The 25,642-nt window shown below is 36.9% G+C and overlaps 1 protein-coding gene and 1 non-coding gene across 3 annotated transcripts in view; one reads left to right on the forward strand and one right to left on the reverse strand.

Annotated features, from left to right (window-relative positions):
- Positions 1 to 1,040: 1,040 nt before the first annotated feature.
- On the forward strand, positions 1,041 to 1,113 carry TRNAG-CCC (transfer RNA glycine (anticodon CCC)). Its single transcript has one exon. It is a non-coding gene; the product is annotated as a tRNA-Gly (tRNA).
- A 1,967-nt stretch (positions 1,114 to 3,080) lies between these two features.
- Positions 3,081 to 25,642, reverse strand: part of TAF1A (TATA-box binding protein associated factor, RNA polymerase I subunit A) — a 34,688-nt gene continuing 12,126 nt past the window's right edge. For both annotated transcript variants that reach the window (XM_007457018.1, XM_007457017.1), the window contains exons 5-11: positions 22,200 to 22,398; positions 16,815 to 16,945; positions 15,881 to 16,039; positions 9,347 to 9,413; positions 8,117 to 8,240; positions 6,450 to 6,604; positions 3,081 to 3,554 (exon numbers count right to left, since the gene is read on the reverse strand). In XM_007457018.1, the coding sequence (XP_007457080.1) occupies positions 3,442 to 3,554; positions 6,450 to 6,604; positions 8,117 to 8,240; positions 9,347 to 9,413; positions 15,881 to 16,039; positions 16,815 to 16,945; positions 22,200 to 22,398 (948 nt within the window). In that variant the 3' untranslated portion in view covers positions 3,081 to 3,441. The remainder of the gene's footprint in view (positions 3,555 to 6,449; positions 6,605 to 8,116; positions 8,241 to 9,346; positions 9,414 to 15,880; positions 16,040 to 16,814; positions 16,946 to 22,199; positions 22,399 to 25,642) is intronic.

Below are 25,642 nucleotides of genomic sequence, written 5' to 3' on the forward strand. Positions count from 1 at the left end.
AGGGAAGCCCAGCAAGTGCCTTTTAAAAACGTTATTGACTGAGTAATATTCCATTGTATATATGTGCCACTCGGCCATACAAAGAAACGAAATTGAGCTATTTGTAATGAGGTGGATAGACCTAGAGTCTGTCATACAGAGTGAAGTAAGTCAGAAAGAGAAAGACAAATACCGTATGCTAACACATATATATGGAATTTAAGGGGAAAAAAATGTCATGAAGAAGCTAGGGGTAAGACGAGAATAAAGACACAGACCTACTAGAGAATGGACTTGAGGATATGGGGAGGGGGCAGGGTAAGCTGTGACAAAGCGAGAGAGAGGCATGGACATATATACACTACCAAAGGTAGATAGCTAGTGGGAAGCAGCCGCATAGCACAGGGAGATCAGCTCGGTGCTTTGTGACCGCCTGGAGGGGTGGGATAGAAAGGGTGGGAGGGAGGGAGACGCAAGAGGGAAGAGATATGGGAACATATGTATATGTATAACTGATTCACTTTGTTATACAGCAGAAACTAACACACCATTGTAAAGCAATTATACTCCAATAAAGATGTTAAAAACGATATTGAGAGGTTAAGAGTCTGGTGTTTATCCTAGAATCAGGTCATGGAATAAAATAGAAAAAATATAAAAAGAAATGCTCCAGCTCAGTAGCCTTGCATATAGTTTACTGATTTCTCTGGCATCTACCTGCCTTCTCTCACAGTCTGAAAATGAGCAGGCGCGTTTGAGCTTAGGGAAAGTATTAACAATTCTTCTCATTTGTATTATGTACTATAGTTTATGAAGTACTTTCTCACTTCATCTCATGTGATCTTCACAATAATTCTATTAGCTAAACAAGGTAGATATGCCATTACCAATGTATAGACAAGTGGCTTAAGTCTGAGAGGTTTCATGAAACATTTAGGGTCACGCTTTAGGTGACTGTAAAAGATGGCAAGAAAATTTAGGTGTTCTGAATTACATCCCAGATTTTTCTCATTCCATCATGATGTATAAAAATATATTTTTTAAAAGAAAGTACACGAACTTCCCTGGTGGTCCAGTGGGTAAGACTCTGCACTCCCAATGCAGGCAGCCCAGGTTCGATCCCTGGTCAGGGAGCTAGATCCCACATGCATGCCGCAACTAAGAGTCCACATGCCACAACTAAGAAGCCCGCATATGGCAACTAAAGATCCTGCATGCTGCAACTAAGACACAGCACAACCAAAATAAATAAATAAATATTAAAATAAATAAAAAAGAAAGTACAGCAATTTTACTTGTCTCCATTCTGCAGCTAAAGAAACAATGAAAGCTTATGATAAACCCAGGTTTCAAACCTAACAGTCTCCTGAGGCCCTACCCTTGGCAGAAATTCACCAAGATTATTACTGCCTATGGGACAGGTGCACTCAGTCCATAGCTTTCATAAATTTTCATTCAGTTCTACTCAATATTTAATAAGCCATAAATTCTGTTAGGTGTTGGTGATATGGAGATTATTAAGGCTAGGTAATATACTACTGAGAAAGACAGATGTACAAAGACCATTAAACAATGTGGTGATTTCACAAGTCTGTATGGGGAGGGATCAGTGAGGACACAGAGAGGGAACCTTGCATGCCCAGGAGAAAGGATGGGTGATGGATCCCCTCTATTCTTTTTCTGCTCCCTAGCTCAGGGCGCTACAGGTTATAAACATGACTCAACTGGAAGGCAGTACACATAGCACAGAGTGTGACCTCTGGAACCACACTGATCGGGTTATAGTCCTGGAGCCAGCACCTACCAGCCGTGACCCTGGGCAAGTGACTTAATCTCTGAAGACACCACTTTCTTTCTTGTTAAGATAGGGATAATTCATAGGACTGCAGTGATGAGATGACGAAATGTAAAGCCCAAAGTTCTTGATAAATTTTAGGCATTATGACTCATGAAACTAGCTTTCAGTGGGCTTAAAAACATTTCACAGTTGGAAAAAATTTCACATTGCTCTTATTGCACAATTAGATACAAACATTTGATAACCATTTTCTCCCTCATTCTCAGCTCCATTCTGCTAGGGATCATGAGAATTCATAAATCCTATTTTAGGGTTTTTGACTATAGGTTTCAGGGAGTAGATGCCCTGACGATCTTGGCTTAGGCTTTGAGATTTTGTCCACATCCTCTGGGAATTTCACCCTTATAGTGTTGATCTTATACGGAACTCCTTTACCACCCAAGCATGGACTCCCAGTGGTGAAGCTGACCCTATTCATTGGTAGTTTTCACTTGCTTTACTTTGGTTCTGTGGGGCAACTACTTGTTTCACACAAATATTATAAAGTTGGGTAGTTATTTGTTGATATTTATTTATGAAGTATAAAATATCAAATTAAACTACTGACAAAGCATAATTTGTCCCCTAATTTTCTGACAGATGGTTTGAATTTGGTAGGAATATAAGCCAATGGGGAAAACGTGTGGTTTGCCATCTTAATATCGGACTTGCTCTGAAGTTAGGGAGCCTTCATGGAACTCAAATACTAGTTATCTGAACAGTAAATGTATATGAGCCAAGACAGTTTTCCAGAAGCACTTACTCCACCAGTTACCACAATATATTAGAAAGCTCAGCTGATATTCCAGGAAAGTTGTTCTTGGCTTCTGAGCAAAGCTTTCCAATGGGCTTCCTGGACGACCCTGGGACACTATTTCTCCACTGTCCAGCTACCTACTGCTGCATTCTGGTTCCCAAGAGAAAGGAGAGGGACACAGGAGTTCTGGAACATGTCTTCGATGCTGTGCAAGGCAAACAAGCAAAACCAACAAAGCTAGAATCCTTTAAAGTTAGGCCAGTGCCAGCTAAAAGCAACCAGGCCCCTCCTACCCTCTCTGACCCAAATGAGTCCTCCAGAGTCAAAGGTAGCTCTCTACCAGAAGTCACTTAACCCCACACTGCCATGTCTTACTACCAAGAGAGAAAGAGGAGAAGTTCTTTTCTAAATCCTTCTCTGTTTCCTCAACAGAACTCATCACCAATATGTTCTTCATGGTGGTAAACCTAACATGGATCATTTAGCATCTGAAAGAATACACACGTTCATTTAACAGTCCCACAAGTTATATTTTATTACACAATTATCAGAGGCAAATTATCTGCAAACAGCAATAACTGCTGTAGAGCTATATGCTCTGATTAAACAAATATATTTTTATTTGGAGATTATTCCTTAATAAATGTTACATTTAACAGTACAAAAGAAAGAAAAAATATATTTACAAAGAGCAAAGGCAATGAGACTGTTTCTTCAGCTACAACCGCTAGAAAAAGAAAATATAAATATAACCTTTTCATAGCCAAATAAGCTACCTTCTTAAAATATCAAATAAATAAATACATTTAAAGCTATCAACTGAGTTACTACTCTGTAGCTACTAATCTGAAGTAACTAAAATTCAGTATCAGAGTCCTGGATTTACAATGCTGTATTTTTTCACTGATTTCTTCATCTGCTTCATTTTCTTCTTTAAGACTTGATGATCTTGTTTTGAAATATTCCGAAAATATCTACAACCTAAGAACAAAACAAGGCAAAATAAAGTTTTAATACTTACCATCAAATTCTTCAAGTATATTTCTACATTTTAAAAATTTTGCTTCAACTCTGGCATACTGATGATTCTAAAAGTAGACGGATTTGTATTATCTATACCGATATGTCTAAGCCCATTCTCAGAGCTGTCACCAATGAAATGTACTGCTTCCTACATACAAAAATATTTCTGATGCATCATAATTAAAGCATATACTTTAGCTTGTTTTCTACCTTCCCTCCTAAACCTTAGTTAAGGTGATATGCATATTATATATATTCATATATTAAATGAGCCTTCTCCAGAAGCAAACTACTAGAGCTTCCTTCTCAATGATAAGTTGGTAAAAGAGCCAAAGACGCATCTATGACAATAAGGAAGTTCTCTGTAGAAAACCCTGATGTGAAGAATTAGAATAAACAAATCATAGGTTAGAAGAAATCAAAAATTTAATCTAGTCATTCCCGCCATCTAGCAGGCAGCTGGATGGTGATCATGCAGATATGCCAAAGGTGCCAAAGGTGCTCATCAGAAGTTCTACCTGCTTTTCATAGTCTTACAATGCTAAGAGGATCACTAGTTAAGTATTTCAGAGACATGAATCAAATTCCTGTAAGAAAAATGTAAACGGGGTATTATAAGAGATTTTCTCTATTTAATAAATGAGACCATAAAAAACATAGGAAAAATTAATTTTATTACAGTCTCAGTTTGCATTTATTCATATTCTCTGGGAACTTGCTAGAATATATATTGTACCTAGAGTAACAATTTTTTTTTTTTTTTTGTGGTACGCGGGCCTCTCACTGTTGTGGCCTCCCCCGTTGCGGAGCACAGGCTCCGGACGCGCAGGCTCAGTGGCCATGGCTCACGGGCCTAGCCGCTCCGCGGCATGTGGGATCTTCCTGGACCGGGGCACGAACCCATGTCCCCTGCATCGGCAGGCGGACTCTCAACCACTGCGCCACCAGGGAAGCCCTAGAGCAACAATTTTATTATCCCTGAAAATAGTAGGTGAGAACTGCTAATACTTTATTAGCTGGGAAGTGGTGGTGTGTGTGGTATTATATAATAATTTGTGTTTCTAAGCATATCTACCACTTTAGCAAAAACAAAATACTTTGTACACAGATTTCTGCTTCTGTCTAGAATACAGAAAACTGGAAAAAACTCTGCTACCAACCTAACACAGAGAAAAAGCCAAATAAACCACAATTCCTAACTTCAAGCCCACCAAGCTAAAGTCACAGGGCAGCCAAGCAGCCTGAACTGTTGGGAGGAAAGGCCCCTCCAAGGAGAAATAGGCCTGATTCACCTTGAGCAGAGCATGGGAGGAAGGGCAGCCACCGTACCCTACTCCAAGCACAAAGCAAAGGGAGGCCACGACTAAAATTCGAATCCCAGAATGTAATGAGGGTAACCAGATCAAGAACAAAACCCAGCACAACTCCCAACAGACTGACTCAACCCCCATACTAACAGCCTGAAAGAAGAAAAGGTAAGCCCATTCTCAGACATTTTATGCCTGATATTCGCAGGATACCTAAGAATGTATAAAGCACTTTGATGTGATGTTTGTGTGATGCTTAACAATCCTATAAGCAAATAGGGCCAGTGTTACACTGCCCATCTCAAACAGAAGGATCCCAAAAGTTAACTGCTTGACCTAAGTGACATGGCAAGTAAGGGACAGAATTGGAAGTTAACTCGGGTCTCCAGACCCCACTCAAAACAGGTACCTTTTGATATCTGTACCAGAAACCTCTACACTCATAAAGTAGAAAGTCACAGTCCAAATCACATTTGTTTCTTGTACATCAGAGAGACATCAGAGAGAAATTTTTAAACTACTTTCATGTTTACTAATCCCTTTCCTCCCATAAAATCAGTATTTTACTAATCTAAGTAACCATCTGAAACATTAACTGAGAATACTAATTCCAAATCAATACAAATTATATCTAAACCGACCTGAAGAATCACTTTAGGATACCTGAAATTCCCTGGCCACACTGTGCTTACTCATGGCCACTGTGAGGTCACTTTCTTCACCTCTGGACACGTTCTGTGGCAGTCTCATTTCAGTACTGGCTACCTTTCTATATTTCAGTGGTACAAAGCAGGTAAGGGTTTTAACAGCCAAGATATTCCCCAAAGAAAAGACCCATTTCCCTTTCTTTTAAGAGGACTTTTAAGTAAGTTAATAGGAGGTATTTTTTTTTTCTTTTCTGAAGGGGAAAAAATGTCTCATCCTTACAGCAACAGGTAAGTAAATATAAAGAACGTAAAGCTGTCATAAAAAATGAGGTCAAAAAAGAATATTTTTCTATGTCTAATATAGTAGATAATCTCAGTAAACTTTCTCTACAGCACAGCCAAATGGTCATTTGCTGTGAAAACGGTGCATCCTTTATCTTAATGGCCCCTAAAGATACTCAAGTTACAGCATAAAAACCAATGACGATCAACAATATGAAATCATGGGCTTCCCTGGTGGCGCAGTGGTTAAGAGTCCGCCTGCCGATGCAGGGGGCACGGGTTCGTGCCCCGGTCTGGGAAGATCCCACATGCTGTGCAGCCTGCGTGTCCGGAGCCTGTTCTCCGCAACGGGAGAAGCCACAACAGTGATGAGGCCCATGTACCGCAAAAAAAAAAAAACAATATGAAATCACTGTTTCTAATCCATGGAAATTCCCTACAAGCAGATCACCTGGCCCGAATTCAGTATTCATTTTTCCACTCAGCAGTTATTTTTCCAGCATCTAATACCCTTAGATACTGTTTAGGTAAACTCTAATATGAATGAATGGTCACACTTTGTAATTTCAAAATCACCTGAAAGCTATGGCTAGATAAAAAGAAAACAAAACATGTACCTTTTCCTAACAATAACCCAGCTACCAAAGCTTTCTCACAAGCCAAAGCTTTATCTTCCTTCCAATCACTTTTTGCCCGAAAGCAGCTGAAGTGAAAGCTTGGCCACCAGTTTTTCCTGGAGTTCCACTCTTCTTGAACCCAGGCAAGATGACTCCTGGAAAAGAAAAGTGTCAAAAGGGAAGGTCAGTGATGGAGACAGACCTATAGTGTCAGAATCTGAACTTAAGTAGGGTCTGTGGAAAGATGACAAGGAAGATGTTTCCAAACTAGCTTCCAAGTATGGCCATGGCATAGCACACGCATGAAAGCAAATCCTTTTTTGTCCTCTTTGATCTCCACGTCCCATTTTCCACTTAATGAAAGAGCCAGTTCAGTACAGCACAGCAGTTAACAGCATAGACTCTAAGGTCAAAATCTCAGATTCAAATCCCAGATGTTCCATCTACCATCTATGCGATCTTCAGCACATTGCTTAATCTTTCTGAGCCTCAATTTCCTTGAGGATATTAATGGTGTCCATCTCGTAGCATTGTTATTAGGATTAAACTGGTCCATAGTATAGCAAGTGTCATATAAAGCTCTTTGCATGCTGTCTGGTACAAAGTAAATTTTCAACAAATGTTAGCTACTGTTATTTATTTCTTAAAAGTTACTTTAAAACCTTACTTTAAAATTATATGCTACAAAGAATTACTATCCAAATTGAGATGGCCTTATTATACAAACACAGGAATACATAGGTTTGACAGTTGAACCCAGGCAGTGCTAAGTATTCCTCAATAATTTAATAGAGCAAAGACCTATTTAGTACCTATTTGCCCCTGTGGCAAAACTTCTAGAGGTTTAAAAAGTGAGCAGCACATTTCTCCGCCTTCAAGAACCTTGGGGTTAGTAAGGGTTTGTACAGTGCTTTAGATTTGGAAAGTGGTTTACAGTGAGTACATCAACATATCACACCAAAAATACTTCCTAATCAAGACTGTTCTAAGGTCAAGTCAGGTCTGAAGCCTGAAGCAAGTTCCCACTGATAATGAATTTCCTAAGCAACTAAAATGGATATAATAAATCAATGAAATTTAACTTTTGTGATATCCTTTATTCTCTCACACACAAGGTAAAAATGACAAGGGCCACTCCTTTTCTTTTACTCAAAATGTGGCACTGATGATTATTTTGATCAGAGGGATAGCTTTAGATACCCAGCTCACAAGGGACTTAATAAATATTTGCTGAATGAATAACCGTGACGATTTTATGAGGTCCTAAAAAAACCCACTGAAAATGACTGAGAACTGTTGGGAGAAAAGCTGCTTCCCATGTGATCTTACAAGTTGATGACACAAATCACAAACACCTTTACAAAGAATCTAGTGAAGAGTGGAGGTGACCCCTTCTGGTCCCTATTTCCAATTAGAAAGCACAAACTTAGCTCTTAGCAGAGTAGTGGTAAGGGCTATTACCCATTTTGATAGCACAAAAAAATCTGGATAGAATTTTTGTATGTTTTACTTGTGACTTCCTATTTCCTGTTCTTCTGACATACTCAGAAGAAAACAGCTGAAGACACAGTTCAAGAAATCCCAAAACATAGAACTTTATTAGCTAAAATATTATAAAACATTATTTATGTTGATCCAGTAATAAACGCTGTATGTTTCTTACTTACCCCATTAAAGTCTGTCTGAGATATTTTGCCAAGTATCTCCAAGCAGTTATATTTTTAGTGCATCCAGCAAAATCTAAGACTCCAAATAATACCTCCAACCCCAGTTTATGGTGTTCTTCGTTTTCTGCAATGGTCACAACAGTTAGAGTTTACAGAAAGCACTGAAGAGCACAAAGCTAAAAGATTATATTCCACTGATAAAGTATCACTGAATCATAAGCCTTCTAGTTTGATTAACAGTTTAAAACAATTCATTATGATCATACTCTCCTGTGATGAATCAGAAGAATTTGATAATTTAGTCCACATTAATGAAGGCAGGGTGGTGAGTCTGACCTCTATATGGGTTTATACTACTGAGAACATTACTTAAGGTACCGGCCCTATTTGCGCATTTTATATACGTTCTCTTCTATTAGGAGAAGAACCGAGGTAGTCCCAGTACCTACTGGACTTAGCAAGAGGATTTCCTATGAAGAATTATGTTCTTTTCTACACTGAGCTGAATCCCAGTAAAGATTAAAATGAGCTGAATCATATAAATTGAAGCCGTTTTTCTTTTGCTACCATTGCCTAAATTCTATAGCAGAGGTCAGCACACTTTTTCTGTAAAGGGCCAGACACTAAGTTTTGCAAGCCTTACAGGCTGTCATAACTACTCAACACTACTGTCGTAGGGCAAAAGCAGCCATAGACTGCTTTTATATTTACGTATATAAATAAATGGACATGGCTGTGCTCCAACAGAACTTGATTTATGGAAACAGGCAAGAGGGAACTTCCCTGGTGGTGCAGTGATTAAGAATCCGCCTGCTAATGCAGGGGACACGGGTTCTACCCCTGTTCCAGGAAGATCACACATGCCACAGAGCAACTAAACCCGTGCACCACAACTACTGAGCCTGCGCTCTAGAGCCTGTGTACCACAACTACTGAAGCCCGCGCACCTAGAGCCCGTGCTCCACAACGAGAAGCTACCGCAATGAGAAGCCCACACACTGCAACCAAGAGTAGTCCCCACTTGCCGTAACTGGAGAAGGCCCGGGTGCAGCAACGAAGACCCAATGCAGAAAGAAAGAAAGAAAAGAAAGAAAGGAAGGAAGGAAGAAAGAAAGAAATATTAAAAAAAAAAACAAAACAGGCAAGAGGTGGATCTGGTCCATAGCCACAGTCTGCTGAGCCCCAGTCTACAGCTTGTCTGCACAAAGAGATTTAAAACAAACTACTTACCTGATTTTCTCAGTAATCTATGGAATTCTAACATCAGTTTGTGAGATGGTACAATCTGATACAAAATCTGGAAGAAAGGATAATCTTGTAATTTTTACACATTCAAAAGGCGTTTCTGTAATTTCAGCTTACTTTCAAATAAAGTTCTTACTATCTAATATGCCCTTGGTAAAGGAATCAAGGATTTAAGAGATACTTTGTTTTGTTTTGGTTTTTTTTTTGCGGTACACGGGCCTCTCACTGTTGTGGCCTCTCCCGTTGTGGAGCACAGGCTCCGGACGCACAGGCTCAGCGTCCATGGCTCACGGGCCCAGCCACTCCGCGGCACTCCCAGTTCGATCCTCCCGAACCGGAGCACAAACCCGTGTCCCCTGCATCGGCAGGCAGACTCTCAACCACTGCGCCACCAGGGAAGCCCGAAAGATACTTTGTTTTTATCCAGTTCAATTTTGGTATAGAAAGGTGCTCTATGTAAAGCTATTAAAAAAAAAAAATCCCTCCTAATAACAAGATAGTTGGTTGGGAGGGTGGGGGGATGTGGATAGACGGAGACTTTTTATTTTCTCTATACTTATACTGTTTACCACACTTAAAAACTTAATTTCTTTTCAGTAGCCAGGACTGAGGAAAAAAAATAAAAAGAGAATCAATATCACATAGGAAAGATATTTAATATTTATTGATCACAAAAGGTCACAGAATATACAAAACAAAACCCAAAAAAGGCAAGGCTAGTTATTTTGGAAGATTGTGTTCAGGAACACAGTACATTAAGAGTATTCAAGAAAATATTTTTACAATCTTTTTACACAATAGGGAGAAGTTAAAGGTTTTTCTTTCTAAAAATAGGATGGACAATTTTTATGAATATGCAAAAAACAGGACTGAAAGTATATATCTCACTTAAACACATTTAATATTAGAGATGAATTTATTCTGTCTGCTGCTGAGGTAATTTAACCTTACACTGAAATAATTTCCCACAAAATGAAAAGTAAATTTGTTAATTTCTCTTAATAGTTTTTAAATTAGAGATCAATCAACATGATCAATATACCAATATCAGAGAGTATTATTAAAACTCAGTTTTTACAAAATCACATTTTTTTTTTTGATTTAGGGAATTCTGTATATGGTTCAATTCACTTAGATTTTTAAAAAATATTTTATTGAAATATAACATATGTACTAGAAAGGTACACAAATCATGAGTGTGCCATTCAATAAACTTTCACAAGTTATACACACTCACATACTCAGCACCCAGATCAAAAGATAGAACACTATCAGAACTCTGGAAGTCTTTCATCAGTTTTGTAAAATTCTTAGCCATTGACTCATTAAATATTGTCTTGCCTGTTTGCTTGCCTTTCAACCCCGTTCTCTCTCTCCTTTCCCTGGGCTCCAATTACAAGTAGCTCAGACCTTTCACCGAGTCTTTTGTACACTCTTTTCTGCACTTTTTATCCTTTTTGCTCTTCCTTCTTTAGCCTGATTTTCTACACAGTTCATTAATTCTCTCTTCTGCTATGTTCAATCTATCTAAACCCATTTATTGAGTTAATTTCAAATACTGTATTTTTCAAAAGGAAAACCAGAATTTCTCTAAATCTACCTTGTCTTGAAGATAAGTGTTGAATACAGTTATTTTGTATTCCATTTTTTAAAGTCTTTTCAGAACACCATTAATGAATGACAACCTGAGTGAAGTTCAGCATCTTGCTTTTGTTGTAACTGTCCTTAGTTATTTTCTTGCACAAATGCGTAAAGAGAAATCTTGAAGAGTAAAATTAAAATAGCAACTTTAAAAGTATATTACGCAGTCTGCAAGTACGACTGTGGTACTGATATTAAGACAGACATATAAATCAATGGAACAGAATTCAGTGTCCAGAAATAAACCATATATATCCATGATCAATTGATTTTGACAATGGTGCCAAGACAATTCAATGGGAGTAAGAAAATTCCTTTCAACAAACAGTGCTGGGACAACTGGATATCCACATGGCAAAAGAATGAAACTAGACCGCTACATCACACCACGTACAAAAATTAACTCAAAATGGATCAAATACCTAAAGGTAAAAACTAAAATTATAAAACTCTGAAGAAAACCTAGGTGTAAATATGTGTTACCTTAGATAACAGTAAATTGGACTTTATCAAAATGAATCATTTTTGTGCTTCAAAGAATACTATCAAGGGAACTCCCTGGCAGTCCAGTGGTTAGGACTCAGCACTTTCACTGCCGAGGGCCTGGGTTCAATCCCTCGTGGGGGAACTAAACTCCCACAAGCCGCACCACTCAGCCAAAAAAAAAAACCCATTATCAAGAAAGATAAAGATAACCCACAAAAAGGGAGAAAATAGAAAATAGTTGCAGATCATATACCTGATAAGGGTCTAGTACTCAGAATATATATAAAGAACTCTTACATGTCAACAACAAAAAGATAAGCAACCCAATTAAAAAATGGGCAAAGGAATATTTCTCCAAAGAACATAAACGAATAGCCCATAAGCACATGAAAAGTTGGTCAACATCATTAGTCATTAAGGAAATGCAAATCAAAACCACAATGAGATACTACTTTCCATCTACTAGGATGGCCATAATAATAATAGTAATATAGTAACAAATATGAGCGAGGATGTGGAGTAATTAGAACCCTCATACATTGCTGGGGAGAATGTAAAATTGTGAAGCTCCTTGGCAAAGCAGCTTGGCAGTTCCTCACAAAGTGAAACATAAAGTTAACATATGCTGGTGATTCAACTTCAAGGTATGTATACCCAAGAGAATTGAAAATGTATGTCCCACAAAAAGTTTTACACAAAAGTTCACAGAAGTATTATTCATAATAGCTGAAAAGTAAAAACAACCCAAATGTCTATCGATTGGTTAATGGATAAACAAATGTTTTATATTCATACAGTGGAATAATACTGAGACATAAAAAGGAGTGAAGTACTGACACATGCTACAACATGGATGAACTTAAAAATATGCTAAGTGAAAGAAACCAGTCACAAAAGGCCACATATTGTATGACTCCATTTATATGAAATGTCCAGAATAGACAAATCTATAGAGACAGAAAGTAAATTAGTGGTTACCTAGGGTTTGGGTGGAGAGGGTGGGCGTGGGCTAATGGGCATGGTGTTTATTTGGGGGGGGGGGGTCATTAAATGTTCTATAATAGATTATGATAATGGTTGCACAACACTGTACATACACTAAAAAAAATTGGATTGTGCATTTAAAACAGTGAGTTTTATGTTATGTAAATTCTATCTCAAAAAAGCTGTTAAGAAAATGTAAAGTGCCTTGAATCAAGAATAAACCAGATTTTCTTTAAGAACATTTTTTTAAGTATTATGCAGTAAAACAAAGCCTGTTGAAAACTTTATAAAATGTACAGTTTCCACATCTGAAGGTTTGATAATGTCAATTTTGATGACTATACAAGTACAGATTAGAGCTAATTGGCTTTTTAAAAGGAAGATTGGTAGAAGAGGATTTTTCTCAGTCGTTTGTTTAGGCTGAAAAGGACCTTTCTTTTTCTTATTCCTCTAAAATATGATTAGAAACTGACCATGAAATATATAAAGAACTCCTAAATTCAATAACAAAAAACTGAAACACCTAGTTCAAAAAAAGGATGTAAACAGACATTTCTCCAAAGAAGGTACACAAATAACCACTAAGCACATGAAAAGATGCTCAACATCAGGAAAATGCAAATCAAAATAAAAATGAGATACCGCTTCATACACCTCAGAAGACCTATTATCAATTTCTTAAAAAAGAAAAGTAACAAAGTGTTGGTGAGGATGTGGAGAAATTTAAACCCTCATGCACTGCTGGTGGGAATGTAAAATGGTACAGCTGCTGTGGAGACAGCTTGATGGTTCCTCAAAAGGTTAAACAAGGAAGTATCATATGATCCAGCAATTCCACTCCTAGGTATATACTTAAAATAACTGAAAGCAGGGACTCAGACACATACTGTACACCAATGCTCATAGTGGAGTTATCCACAAGAGCCAAAAACTGAAAACAACCCAAATGTCTACCAAGAGATGAATGGATAAATAAAATGTGGAATATATTTGTATAATATATAATATTCCATTATATATATATATAAAATGGAATATTATTCAGGCTTAAAAAGGAAGCAAATTCTGATACATGTTATAAGATGGATGAATCTTGAAAACATTATGAAATAAGCAAGACATAAAAGGACAAATACTATATGATTCCACTTAGATGAGGTTCCTAGAACGAGCAAATTTATAAAGAGACAGAAAGTAGAATAGAGGTTGCTGTATGCCTGAAACTAACACAGTACTGTAAATCGATTATATTTCAATATATTAAGAAAAAAAGGAGAATAGAGATTACTAGGGGTTGGGGGAGCCGTATTGTTTAATGGATACAGAGTTTCTGTTTGTGATGATGAAAAAGTTCAGGAAGTGGACAGTGGTGATGGTTGCACAAAATTGTGCATGTACTTAATGGCAACGCCACTAAAATGTGCACTTGAGGGACTTCCCTGGCGGTTCAGTGATTCAGACTTCGAGCTTCCAATGCAGGGGGCACAGGTTCGATCCCTGATCAGGGAACTAAGATCCCAGATGCCACATTGCACATGCCTGATCAGGGAACTAAGATCCCAGATACCCCATTGCGCATTTTCTTTTTTCAAAAAAAAAGAAAAAATGTGCACTTGAAAACGGTTAAAATGGTAAATTTCATATTACATATATTTTACCACAATAAAAAAAAATTTAAGGAATACCATATACAGTAACAATCCCAAACTTGAAACACTCAGGGGTAAATTTAACAAAATATATACACTAAAAACTACAAAACATTTCAGAGAGAAATAAAATACCTAAATTAATGGAGAGACATAACCATGTTCACAGTTCGGAAATCTCAGTATTACTAAGATGTCTATTCTCTCAAAATTGATCTACAGATTCAAAATCCCAACAAGATATTTTTATAGCAATTGACAAACTGATTATAAAATGTACATGAAAAGTCAAAAGACCTAGAGAAGCTAAAAGCAATTTTGAAAAAGGACAAATTTGTATGACTTTCATGACATGATTCCAAGACTCTCTGTAAAGCTACCATAGTCAGGATGTGCGGTATTGGTATACGAATGGAAAAACACATCACTAGAACACAATAGAGTCTATATGCATGGTCAATTGACTTTCAACCAAGTTACCAATGTAATTCAACAGGGAAAGGATAGTCTTTTCAATGACCCTTACCTCACACTACACAAAAAACATGAGCTCAAAACCTGTCCCAGACCTAAACATAAAACTGTAACACTTCTCACAAAAAAAAAACACAGAAGAGAATCTTCATTATCTTGGAGTAGGCAAAGATTTCTTAGACAAAAAATACTAACTGTAAAAGAAAAATAAGTAAATTGTACTTAATCAAAATTAGAAAGTTCTGCTCTTTCAAAGATACTGTAAAGAAAACAAAAAGGCAAGCCACAGACTGGGAGAACATATTTACCATCCATATAGCTGACAAAGGACTTGTACCCAGATTATATAAAAAAACTTCCAAATCAATAAGACAAATAAGAGAAACTGAACTTTCATACTTTGATGGTGGGAATGTCAATGGTATAGTCTCCTCAGAAAACAGTTGGGCAGTTTCTTAAGTTAAACATATACCTTCCAGCAATTCCACTCTTAGGTAACTACCAAAGAAAAATGAAAATATATGTGCAGACAAAAACTTGTACATGAATGTTCACAGTGGTATTCATAATAGGCAAAGAGTGAAAATAATCTAAATGTCCATCAAGAAGTGAATGTATAAAAATGGAATAATACTCAGCAGTAATAAGGAACAAATTACTGATATAATAATATGGATAAATCTCAAAAACATTCTACTGAGCAAGAAAATCCAGACCTAAAGAAAAAAAAAGAGTACATACTGTCAGATTTCATTTATATGAAATTCTAGAAGAGATAAAACTAATCTATAGTGACAGAAAGCAGATCAGTGACTGCCTGGGGCCAAGAGTACATGGGCGGCTTGGCTGCAAAGGGAAATGCAGGACTTTCTAGGGTGATGGAAATGTTCAATATCTTAATTATTATGGTGTTACATGGATGCAAATATTTGTAAAAATGCATCCCAGTGTACATTTAAAATATGTTTTATTGTATGTAAGTTAAATTTCAATAAAGATGATTTCCTAAAAAAAAAAGCAATGCAGAACTTTCCAACCAGGGTGACAAAACAGTTTCTGAAATATTGATCCTCTCCCCTCCATCTCACTTGGGCAGAAGATGGGGGAATGGTAGTGATGGTGGGTCTGCTGGGAGGCTGCAGCCTCCTGTCTTTACCTCAGGGTGCCATACATACACTGTCATTTTCTCTGGATGTTACAACATGAAAGTTGGAAAGCAGTGACCTAAGAATGTCTTAAAGTAGATCCCCAACCCTGTTCAAACACTGACATAAAAATTCTCTACCTTAAGCACACTTATCAGTTTCTCTCTTGGTGCCTTCTCTCTCTTTAAAAAGTTGTATAAGTAGATATGAGCATTTGGATTTGATGGGAACTTTTCATCATAGGCGTAATTGGTAAGCACCTCTCGGGCTCCATCTTGATCCCCATAGAATTCCAGCATCTATATAAAATAAGTCATGATATCTTAGCTAAATTCTGTAAGATAGCTATATGAAATATCACGTACAACTTAACTTTATTGATGAGCACAAAAAAAGTCATACAACTGAAAAACAGCATTTACTATATAGGGAACAATAGTGATGCCAGTTTTTGCTTCCACCAGCATATGTTACAACCTCCATAGAACACAGAAGATCATAAAAAAGGCCTACATGGTTTCCCATTTTTCCCTTATCATATTTCGTTACTGAAAAATGCAGCAACTTCAACATAAGAAGTGTTCCTATGAGAAATAAAGTCTTCAAAGTAGGGCACACTAGGACCAAAAAAAGACCATACGACGCAACTAACCTCAGTGCCCTACATAACTTTAGCCACAAAAGGAGTGCATAAGGAATTATAATTCCTTTCCTTTCATTCCTTCCCATCCTGACACAGGAATTTCCAGATTCACTAGCATATGGTTTCAGAGATTATCTTCAGATAACATAATTATCACTTTAGCACTAATGAAACTTTCAAAAAGCAAGGGACTTCAGCATCCATGGATACTGAGGGATGACTGTATTTGGCCATGACACATTATCCAGTGGTGAAAATAAACACAGTAACGTTTACAGTATATTGGTAAAATAAATAAAAATTATTCAGACCAAAAGAAAGCATCATATTCTTATTTTTAAACAATTTTCTCCATTAGTTCCTTTCTGATCAATAAAGATTAAGCTTATAACAAAATGAAACTAATAAAACCTTATGAAAAGTTCACTTACCTCTACATAACTCTTCACAAAAGGGTCCCAAACTCCAGGAATTTGAATCAATGCACAAAGGTTTATAGATGTCTTCCAGCTGTGGTTGAGCATATTCTGGGACGCTGTGTTGTAAGCATAATCATCCTCATCTGTCCAAAGAAAAGATTTTTTAAAGTTTTCAGTACTGAGGACTTCTTCACAATCAGTACTCAATAAACTACCCACAAGAAAAGCTCAGACCCTGATGGCTTCACTAGTGAATTCTAACAAACACTTCAAGTATAGTAATAATTCATCACAAACTCTCCCCCTAAAAAAGGACAGAGAGAAAACACTTTACAACTGATCTATGAGATCAGAATCACCCTGATACCAAAACCAGACAAAGACAACACAAGAAAATTACAGACCAATATCTCTTATAAGTATAGACGCAAAAATTCTCAACAAGATACTAGCAAACTGAGTCTAGCAACACATAAAGTGGGATCTATTCCAGGGATGCAAGGTTGTTTAACATCTGAAATCAATTAATACAATATTCCAAATCAATAGAATAATGACAAAAACCTCATAACCATCTCAATTGTTGCAGAAAAAGCATTTGGCAAAATTCAATAACCTTTCATGATAAACACACTGAACATCTAGAAAAGAAGGAAGTTCTTCAATCTGATAAAGGGCATCTTATGAAAAACCCACAACTAATATCAGAATTGATGGTGAATGGCTGCATGCAAGAGACAATGTCCTCTCTTGCAACTTCTATTCAACATTATAATGGAGGTTCTAGGCAGGGCAATTCAACAAGAAAACAATACAAACAATGTCCGGATTGGAAAGGAAGAAGTAAAACTATCTCTACTTGCAGATGACATGATCTTGTACACAGAAAATCCTACGAATACATTAAAAACTTATTATAACTAATAAATGAGTTGAAAGTTGCATAATATAAAATCAACACAAATAATCAATTGTATATCTATATACTTGCAATGAACAATCCAAAAATGAAATTAGGAAAATAATGCCATTTACAATAGCATCAAAAATGATAAACTACTTAGGTATGAATTTTACAAAAGAGACATAAAATTATAGTCTGAAAAGTAGTATTGTTCAAGGAAATTAAAGAAGACCTAAATAAATGGAAAGACATCCTGTGTTCATGGGTTGGAAGATTTATTAATCTATAGCTTTAATGCAATTCTTATCAAAGTCTCAGCTGGTCTATTTGCATAAATTGACAAGCTGATCCTATAATCCAAATGGAAATGCAAGGGACCAGGAATAGCCAAAACAATCTTTAAAAAGAAGAACAAATTTGGAGGATTCACACTGTGACCTCAAAAGTTACTATAAAGCTACAGTAATTAGGACTGTGACACGGGCATAAGTATGGATATATATAGATCAATGGAAGAAAATTTAGAGTCATAAATAAAACTTCATATATGGGCAACTGATTTTTGATAAGGGTACCAAGACAATTCAGTGGGAAAATAATAGCCTTTTCAATAAATATGCTGGAACAACTGAATACCCACATGCAAGATAAAGTTGAACCCCTACCTACCTCACGTGATACAAAAAAATTAACTCAAAATGAATTAAAAAAAAAACAACTGTAAAACTATATAACTCTCAGAAGAAAACATAAGTCTAAATCTTTGTGACCTTGGAGTAGGCAAAGGCTTCCTGGATGCGACAACAAAAGCACAAGCAACAAAAGAAAAAACAAACAACTTCATCAAAATTAAAACCTTTCGTGACTCAAGAAACACCATTAAGAAAGTAAAAAAGATAACCCACAGAATAGAAAAAAAACCATTTCCAAATCCTACACCTATCTGAAAAGGGACCTGTACCTAGAATATATAAAGAACTCTTATAACTCAATAATAAAATAATAAGTAATTCAATTAAAATACGAGGAAAGGATCTGAATGCAAATTTCTCCAAAGAAGATATACAAATGGCCCACAAGCACACGAAGAGATGCTCAACATTATTAGCCTCTAGGGAAATGCAAATCAAAACCACAGGATACTACTTCACACCCAGCAGGACAGCTATATCAAAGACAGATAATGGCAAGTGTTGGGAAGGATGCGGAGAAATTAGTACCCTCCTCATACACTGCTGGTAGGAATGGAAAATGGCACAGCTGCTTTGGAAAACAGTCCAGAGGTCCCTCAAAAGTTCACAGCAACATTATTCAAATAGCCAAAAAGCGGAAAACAACCCAAATGTCCATCACCCGATAATGGATACATAAATGTGGTGTATCCATACAATGGAATATTAATAAATAAAATAAATAAAAAGGAATGAAGTGCCATTACATGCTACAATGTGGGTGAACCTTTAAAAACATAAGGCTAAGTGAAAGAAGTCAGTAACAAAGAAGTCAGTCCTACATATTTTAGGACTCCATTTGAATGAACTGTCCAGAATAGACAGATCTCGAGAGACAGTAAGTAGTTTAGTGGTTGCCTAGGACAGGAGGAACTGGGGAGAGTCAAGAGTTACTGCTAATGGCTACAGCGTTTCTTTTTGGGGTGATAAGTGTTCTAAAATTGATTGTGGTAATGGATACACAACTATGAATATTCCACAAACCACTGAATTTATACTTTAAGTGGCTGAATCATATTAAGAATCAGATCTCAATTCTTAATAAAGCTGTTGTTCTTAAAAAAACCATGAGATTACCACACCCAATAAATTGGGTGACATGAAAACTCTGACAATAACAAATAATGAGAAGACAGACAAAAGAAAGCCCAAATCAGACTACTAGTGGAATATAAATTGGAAACCACTTTGGAAGGAGTTCAGCCTATATTATACAGTAAAGCTGAAGACATACATACTCTGTGACAACAATTCTACTCCTGGAAATACACACATATGTGTATCACTACACATGCCCAAGAATTTCAAAGCAGCATTAATTATAATAGCCCCAAACTATTAACAACCTAAATGGCCATCAATATATAGAAGGAATAAGTTGCATGAATATCATACAATGTATGGTTTTACAACAATAAAAATGAACAAACTAGAGCTAATTCAACTATGTGAACACATGTTAAATGTGGAACAAAATATGCAAGGCCCCAAAAGAATATATACAGTGTGAATTGAAATATGACACTGAGATATAGGCAAAACTAAATTACAGATACATATTTGAGTGGTAAAAGTATTTAAAGAAAACAAGGGAGTAATTACCCTTAAAGTCAGGACAGTCTTCTTGAGACAGTGGGAGGAGGTGTGATTAGGCACACATGGGGAACTTTTAGGGGGTCAGCAATGTTGTGATCCTTAATCTGGGTGTAGTTACATGGATGTTTGCTTTATAATTATCCATTCTACCAGACATTTGTCTTACACACTGTTTCAGGATATATTTCACAATCTTAAAGGTTTAAAAGGAGAATCAGTCTTTCGAAAGCAACAGCTGATAGAAGCACAAAACACTTTTTGGTACCAGTGCTACTTTTTGGCCAAAAAAGTAGCCCCCACACCCAAACAGGGATTGGTATTCTCTTCCCAGTGGGTCAGTTGAATAAATATCAATACGAACCTGGAAATGAAGTGATAACAGGAAAGTAGGTGTGAAATGATATCCAAAAAAATGGTTAAGAAAGAAAGGCAGATCCCTGAGTAAGTACAAGTTAGGTATGGATTTACCATGGAAGGGGATTCCCAGCCACCAAGTGCATCAAAACCAACAAGCACAGGCCACAGCAGCAAGGGAAAATCCCAAACCAGCTCTGAGCATACATTCACATGTTCCATTCTTATGAGTTGGTTATACAGAACTAGTCCTAACTTTTTTTGCTCTTTAAACAGACACATGAGGTTAAAGACCATCTAAAGAGCGCCATATATTATCCCATCTTTATCTCTTGTTGCTACAGAAGAGTGTCAGCTGCAGAAGGTACTGAATTATCTATCCATGGGAGTGATGGTGTAAATGCCACATTCCAACTGCTTTAATCATCATACATTTGCTTGAGTTCTACTTGAAGTGCAGGAAGAAAAGTAAATACTGACTTTAAAACTTACCTAAATCAGTATCAGCAAGCCTTTACGGCAGGCATTATGGCAAAGTTAGCAAAAGAAATAGAGGACAGATATATGACCTCAAAAGACTGATGAGTCTAGACAGGGAGATACAACACAAAATACACATGAAAAAACTTAGAATGACAAAAAAGCAAAAGGTGAAGAGCCAAATGATATAGGCTGAACATGCAGCTGATACGTTAGACTTAAGGTAAAAGAAGGTGGGGTCTAATGAGTCTTGAAGGGCAGATGGCATTCTAGAGGAGGAGAATGCACAAAGGCCTCACAATATTATCAGGATGAAGACAGCATTTCAGAAGTGTCTTGGGGGAGATCAAAGATGGGAAACAGGGGCTTCCCTGGTGGCGCAGTGGTTGAGAGTCCTCCTGCCGATGCAGGGGACACGGGTTCGTGCCCCGGTCCGGGAAGATCCCACATGCCGCGGAGCGGCTGGGCCCGTGAGCCATGGCCGCTGAGCCTGCGCGTCCGGAGCCTGTGCTCCGCAACGGGAGAGGCCACAACAGTGAGAGGCCCGCGTACCGCAAAAAAAAAAAAAAAAAAAAAGATGGGAAACAGGAAGGGAATTTTGAGATTAGTAGCCCACATGCCCAGAGACCAAGGAAATACTATCACATAAGGACAATAAGGAAACACTGCTTAACACAAATGACGTGATAAATGTCAGAACTGAGACTTGCATGGAGGATGTGAAAATAGAAAGGAAGGGGTCAATCCTAGAGGAGTTATGGAGAAAAACTATACAAGGGGAAAAAAAGTACAGAGAATCACACAGCTCCAAAGAACAGAAATTTAGGGACAGGAGAGGATGACATCACCACGGAAAGTGAGACTGAGAAGAACACACAGTCAATTTTTGGGGTGGTCAGTAAATCAAGAAAACTGTCTGTTCTGACCTTTACACAGAAATGAAACAACATTATCTTGCCCTACTTTTTAAACGTATTTTCCTAAGAAACAAACTAAACTCCACTGTAAACAGAGGAAATAATGTTTCTTATATGCAATAATGCCTGCTGAAGAAAATTTGTAACCTATCTTGGAAATCATGTTTAAGAAAGCAGTGAATCTAAAATGGTCATGAATTTAATCTATAAATCACCCATAACTGATGTCTGAAAAGTTTTTTTAAATATCAGAAATTTTATAAAGGACGATCAAGGATTAAACATCCACAGAAATGTCTGCTCTCTGTACTATCTGGATAAAGACAGGCTTGGAAGTAGGGGAATTAGATTACTCCTCCAGACCCCTTCTGTCCCTCTGAGTCAGTCTTACTACTTATCACTCATATTCACTCACCAAGCTGAGACAATTCCATCTTCTTTTTAGACCAAATATAATACTGCAAAAGCCCTTTATAGGCCTGAATAAGGTTGATTAACACTTCCTGAGAAGACGACTTTTCACCGTATCGCCATGTCTCTGCCTGGCTGAGATTTCTGTTCGCATCCTCAAGCATACCATGATGCAGAAGGTATAATGCATGTTGTAAGGAGATCTGCAACAATAAGAAAAAGCCCACCGTCATATAGGTCATTAGATAACCCTTAGTCAAAAAGCTCAGTAAATATATGATACATTCGGGCTAAGACCTTGGCAGGACACAAATGATGGAGCAATATTGTCCTCATTATCAAAAATTTCAATCTAGCAGAAAGACAAATGAAAAATTTTCATTATGTAAATGAGAACTAAATTATATAAACTTACAAACAGAAGGCAGTGTGAAAAGAACAGGGATGTTGAAGACAGAGTCCGGGCTCAAATGCTACTTTAAAGCTACATAAACCTGAGTAAGTTACTCTCACCCTTTGTGAGTCTCCTCTTTTCTATGGAACAATTATAATTAAACCTTTTGAAGGGCATTAAGGGGATTAAGTGAGATGATATATTTGTATACCACCTAATACCTAGTTTAGCCCATAGCAGACAATAAATTATTTTATACATGTTATATAAACTCAGAGAAAACATCTTAATAAGGGGTGTTGAAGAATGGCACTGGTTCAAATGGAAAGTGTATGCCTGATACAGGAGAAGCAATAAGAATAATTCCACACAGAAGGGAGGGGCAATATAGGTGTGGCAATCTTAATAAGAGGTACAAACTAATATGTGTAAAATAAGCTACAAGGATACATTGTACAACACAGGGAATATAGCCAATATTTTACAATAACTGTAAATGAAGTATAAGCTTTAAAAACTGTAAATCACTATACTGCACACCTGTAACTTACACAGTATTATACAGCAACTATACTGCAATTTAAAAAAAAGGAATAATTACACAAAGAACGAGCAATACAAATAGGGAGGACATTAAGGAGGAGAATAATGGGAAGTACAGTTAATCATCTGAACAGAGTCAGAGTTCAAACCTTCATCTTAAACTACTGTAATAATTTCTCAACTGGTGTCTCTAATCCTGCCCTGCTACAATCCATCTTCCACGTGACCGCCAAGGAAATCTCATTGGTCATTTGTGTAAAATCCTTCAATAGTTCCCATTGCCTATAGAATAAAAATCTAAGCTCCTTAGAAATGGCACACAGAGTTCAGCTTACTTCCCCTGGCTTCTACCCACATGATTTTTAGAGTAACTAAAGCATTAGACACAGAGCTATTAAACTCTTTATTTACTATCCCCTGCCATGCTAGACTACTCTTTCTCCCAGTATGCACTGTGAATACCCACTAGCTTTATCAGACTCATCTCAAGCCTCACTTCCTTTCTTTTCCGACTCCCCTATTCATTCAATCCCAGCCCTTTCCAAAATTCCAGAGAGCCGACCATTTTCCACTTTGTCTTCTCACTGTACAGTACACTTCTACTATGGCACCCATAACCATTTATTCCATTTACATGCCTGTCTCCCCCTACTGCAAGAACCATGGTTAGCACATTGTCTGGAAAACAGCAGCAAGTGTTTTTAAAATTGTTAACAGCAAAACATGTTTTATTGCCTATCCTAACTACCACCCTCAGACTCCAGAGTATGAAATAAGGTTCCTCTCAGGTTTCTTTACTTCAACTGAGTAGATTCTATGAGCTTAAAAGGATCTAACCAATACATTACTTAAAACTCTACCTTCCCTCCCCAATCAAATGGCTATCCAGTTTCTCCCTGAAAGAAGAAAATGGGAGCACACAACACCAAGGCAGGCCATTCCCTTTTTCCAATTGTTCACTTACAAAATTCTTCCTAAAGTAGAACCATATGCTGCCTCCATTTAGTTTCTACTTACAATGTATGTGGTCTACCAGAAAATAAGATCATAAGGGAGAACCTGGCACATAAGAGAAGCAAAAAACTTTTCCTAAATTAATAAAATCTGAAAAGAATCCTAAACTAGGTAAAATCATTTTTCAAAATTAGAGAGCAGTGGGAATATAAAATGCTACAGCCACTATGGGAAACATTTTGGTGATTCCTGAAAAAGTTAAACATAGAATTATATGTTCATACATACTTTATATATATATATATATGTATTTGTATATATGACAAAAAATATGATCCAGCAATTCTAGTCCTAGGTATATATCCAAAGGAATTGAAAGCAGGAACTCAAACAGATACTTGCACGCCAATGTTCACTGCAGTGTTATTCACAACAGCCAAAAGATGGAAACAACCAAACAAGAGATGAAAGGATAAACAAAATTTCACAGATACATACAACAGAATATCATATCGTATTGAGCCATAGAAAGGGATAAAGTCTGATACATGCCAACACATGGATAAATCTTGAAAACATTATGCTAAGCAAAACAGCAGAACATAAAAGGACATATATTATACAATTCCACTTATATGAAATACCTAGAATAGGCAAATGCATAGACACAGAAAACAGATTGGAGGTTACCAGGGCCTGGGAGGAGGAGGGAATGAGAAGTTATTGCTTAATGGGTACAGAGTTTCTATTTGGGGTGATGCAAAAGTTTTGGAAATACTGGTGAGGGTTACACAACAATGTGAATGTAATTAATGCCACTGAATTACACACTTAAAAATGTTTAGAATACCACATTTTATGTTATACATATTTTACAGCAATTTAAAAATATTTGGAAAATAGGAAAAGTAAAAACAAAAAACCAGAGGGTAAATATTTTAGGCTTTGCAGGCCATATGGTCTCTATCACAACTCTGCCATTGTCCTACTAAAAGCAGCTACTGACAATATGGAGATGAATGGGTGTGGCAATGTTCCAACAAAACTTTGTTTGGAGGCACTGAAAAAAAATTAAAAAGCAAAGCATTTAAAAACTTTATTGAGAAAGTGCTTTTAGTCTCATATATACCAGAGAGAGGGAGATGTCATAACATTTTGGAGTGTGTCAATTCTTTTGGATAAGGCTTTTATTAAGGGAGAAAGTTCCACCTAAACATTAGAAACATTGAAACATTTTCACACATGGATCAGAAGAGTCAATATTGTGAAAATGTCCTTACTACCTAAAGCAATCTGTAGATTCAATGCAATCCCTATCAAAATACCAATAGCATTTTTTACAAAAATGGAAAAAAATAATCCTACAATTTGTATGGAACCATAAAAGACCCTGAATAGCCAAAACAAACTTGAGAAAGAACAAAGCTACAGGTATCATATTTCCTGATTTCAATCTATATTACCAAGCTACAGTAATCAAAACAGGATGGTACTGGCATTAAAAACAGACACATCAGACAAGTGGAACAGAACTGGGAGTCCAGAAATAAACCCAT

This window comes from Lipotes vexillifer, unplaced genomic scaffold, assembly GCF_000442215.2.
Source record: "Lipotes vexillifer unplaced genomic scaffold, Lipotes_vexillifer_v1.1 scaffold1675, whole genome shotgun sequence".
Classification (NCBI taxonomy): Eukaryota; Metazoa; Chordata; class Mammalia; order Artiodactyla; family Lipotidae; genus Lipotes; species Lipotes vexillifer.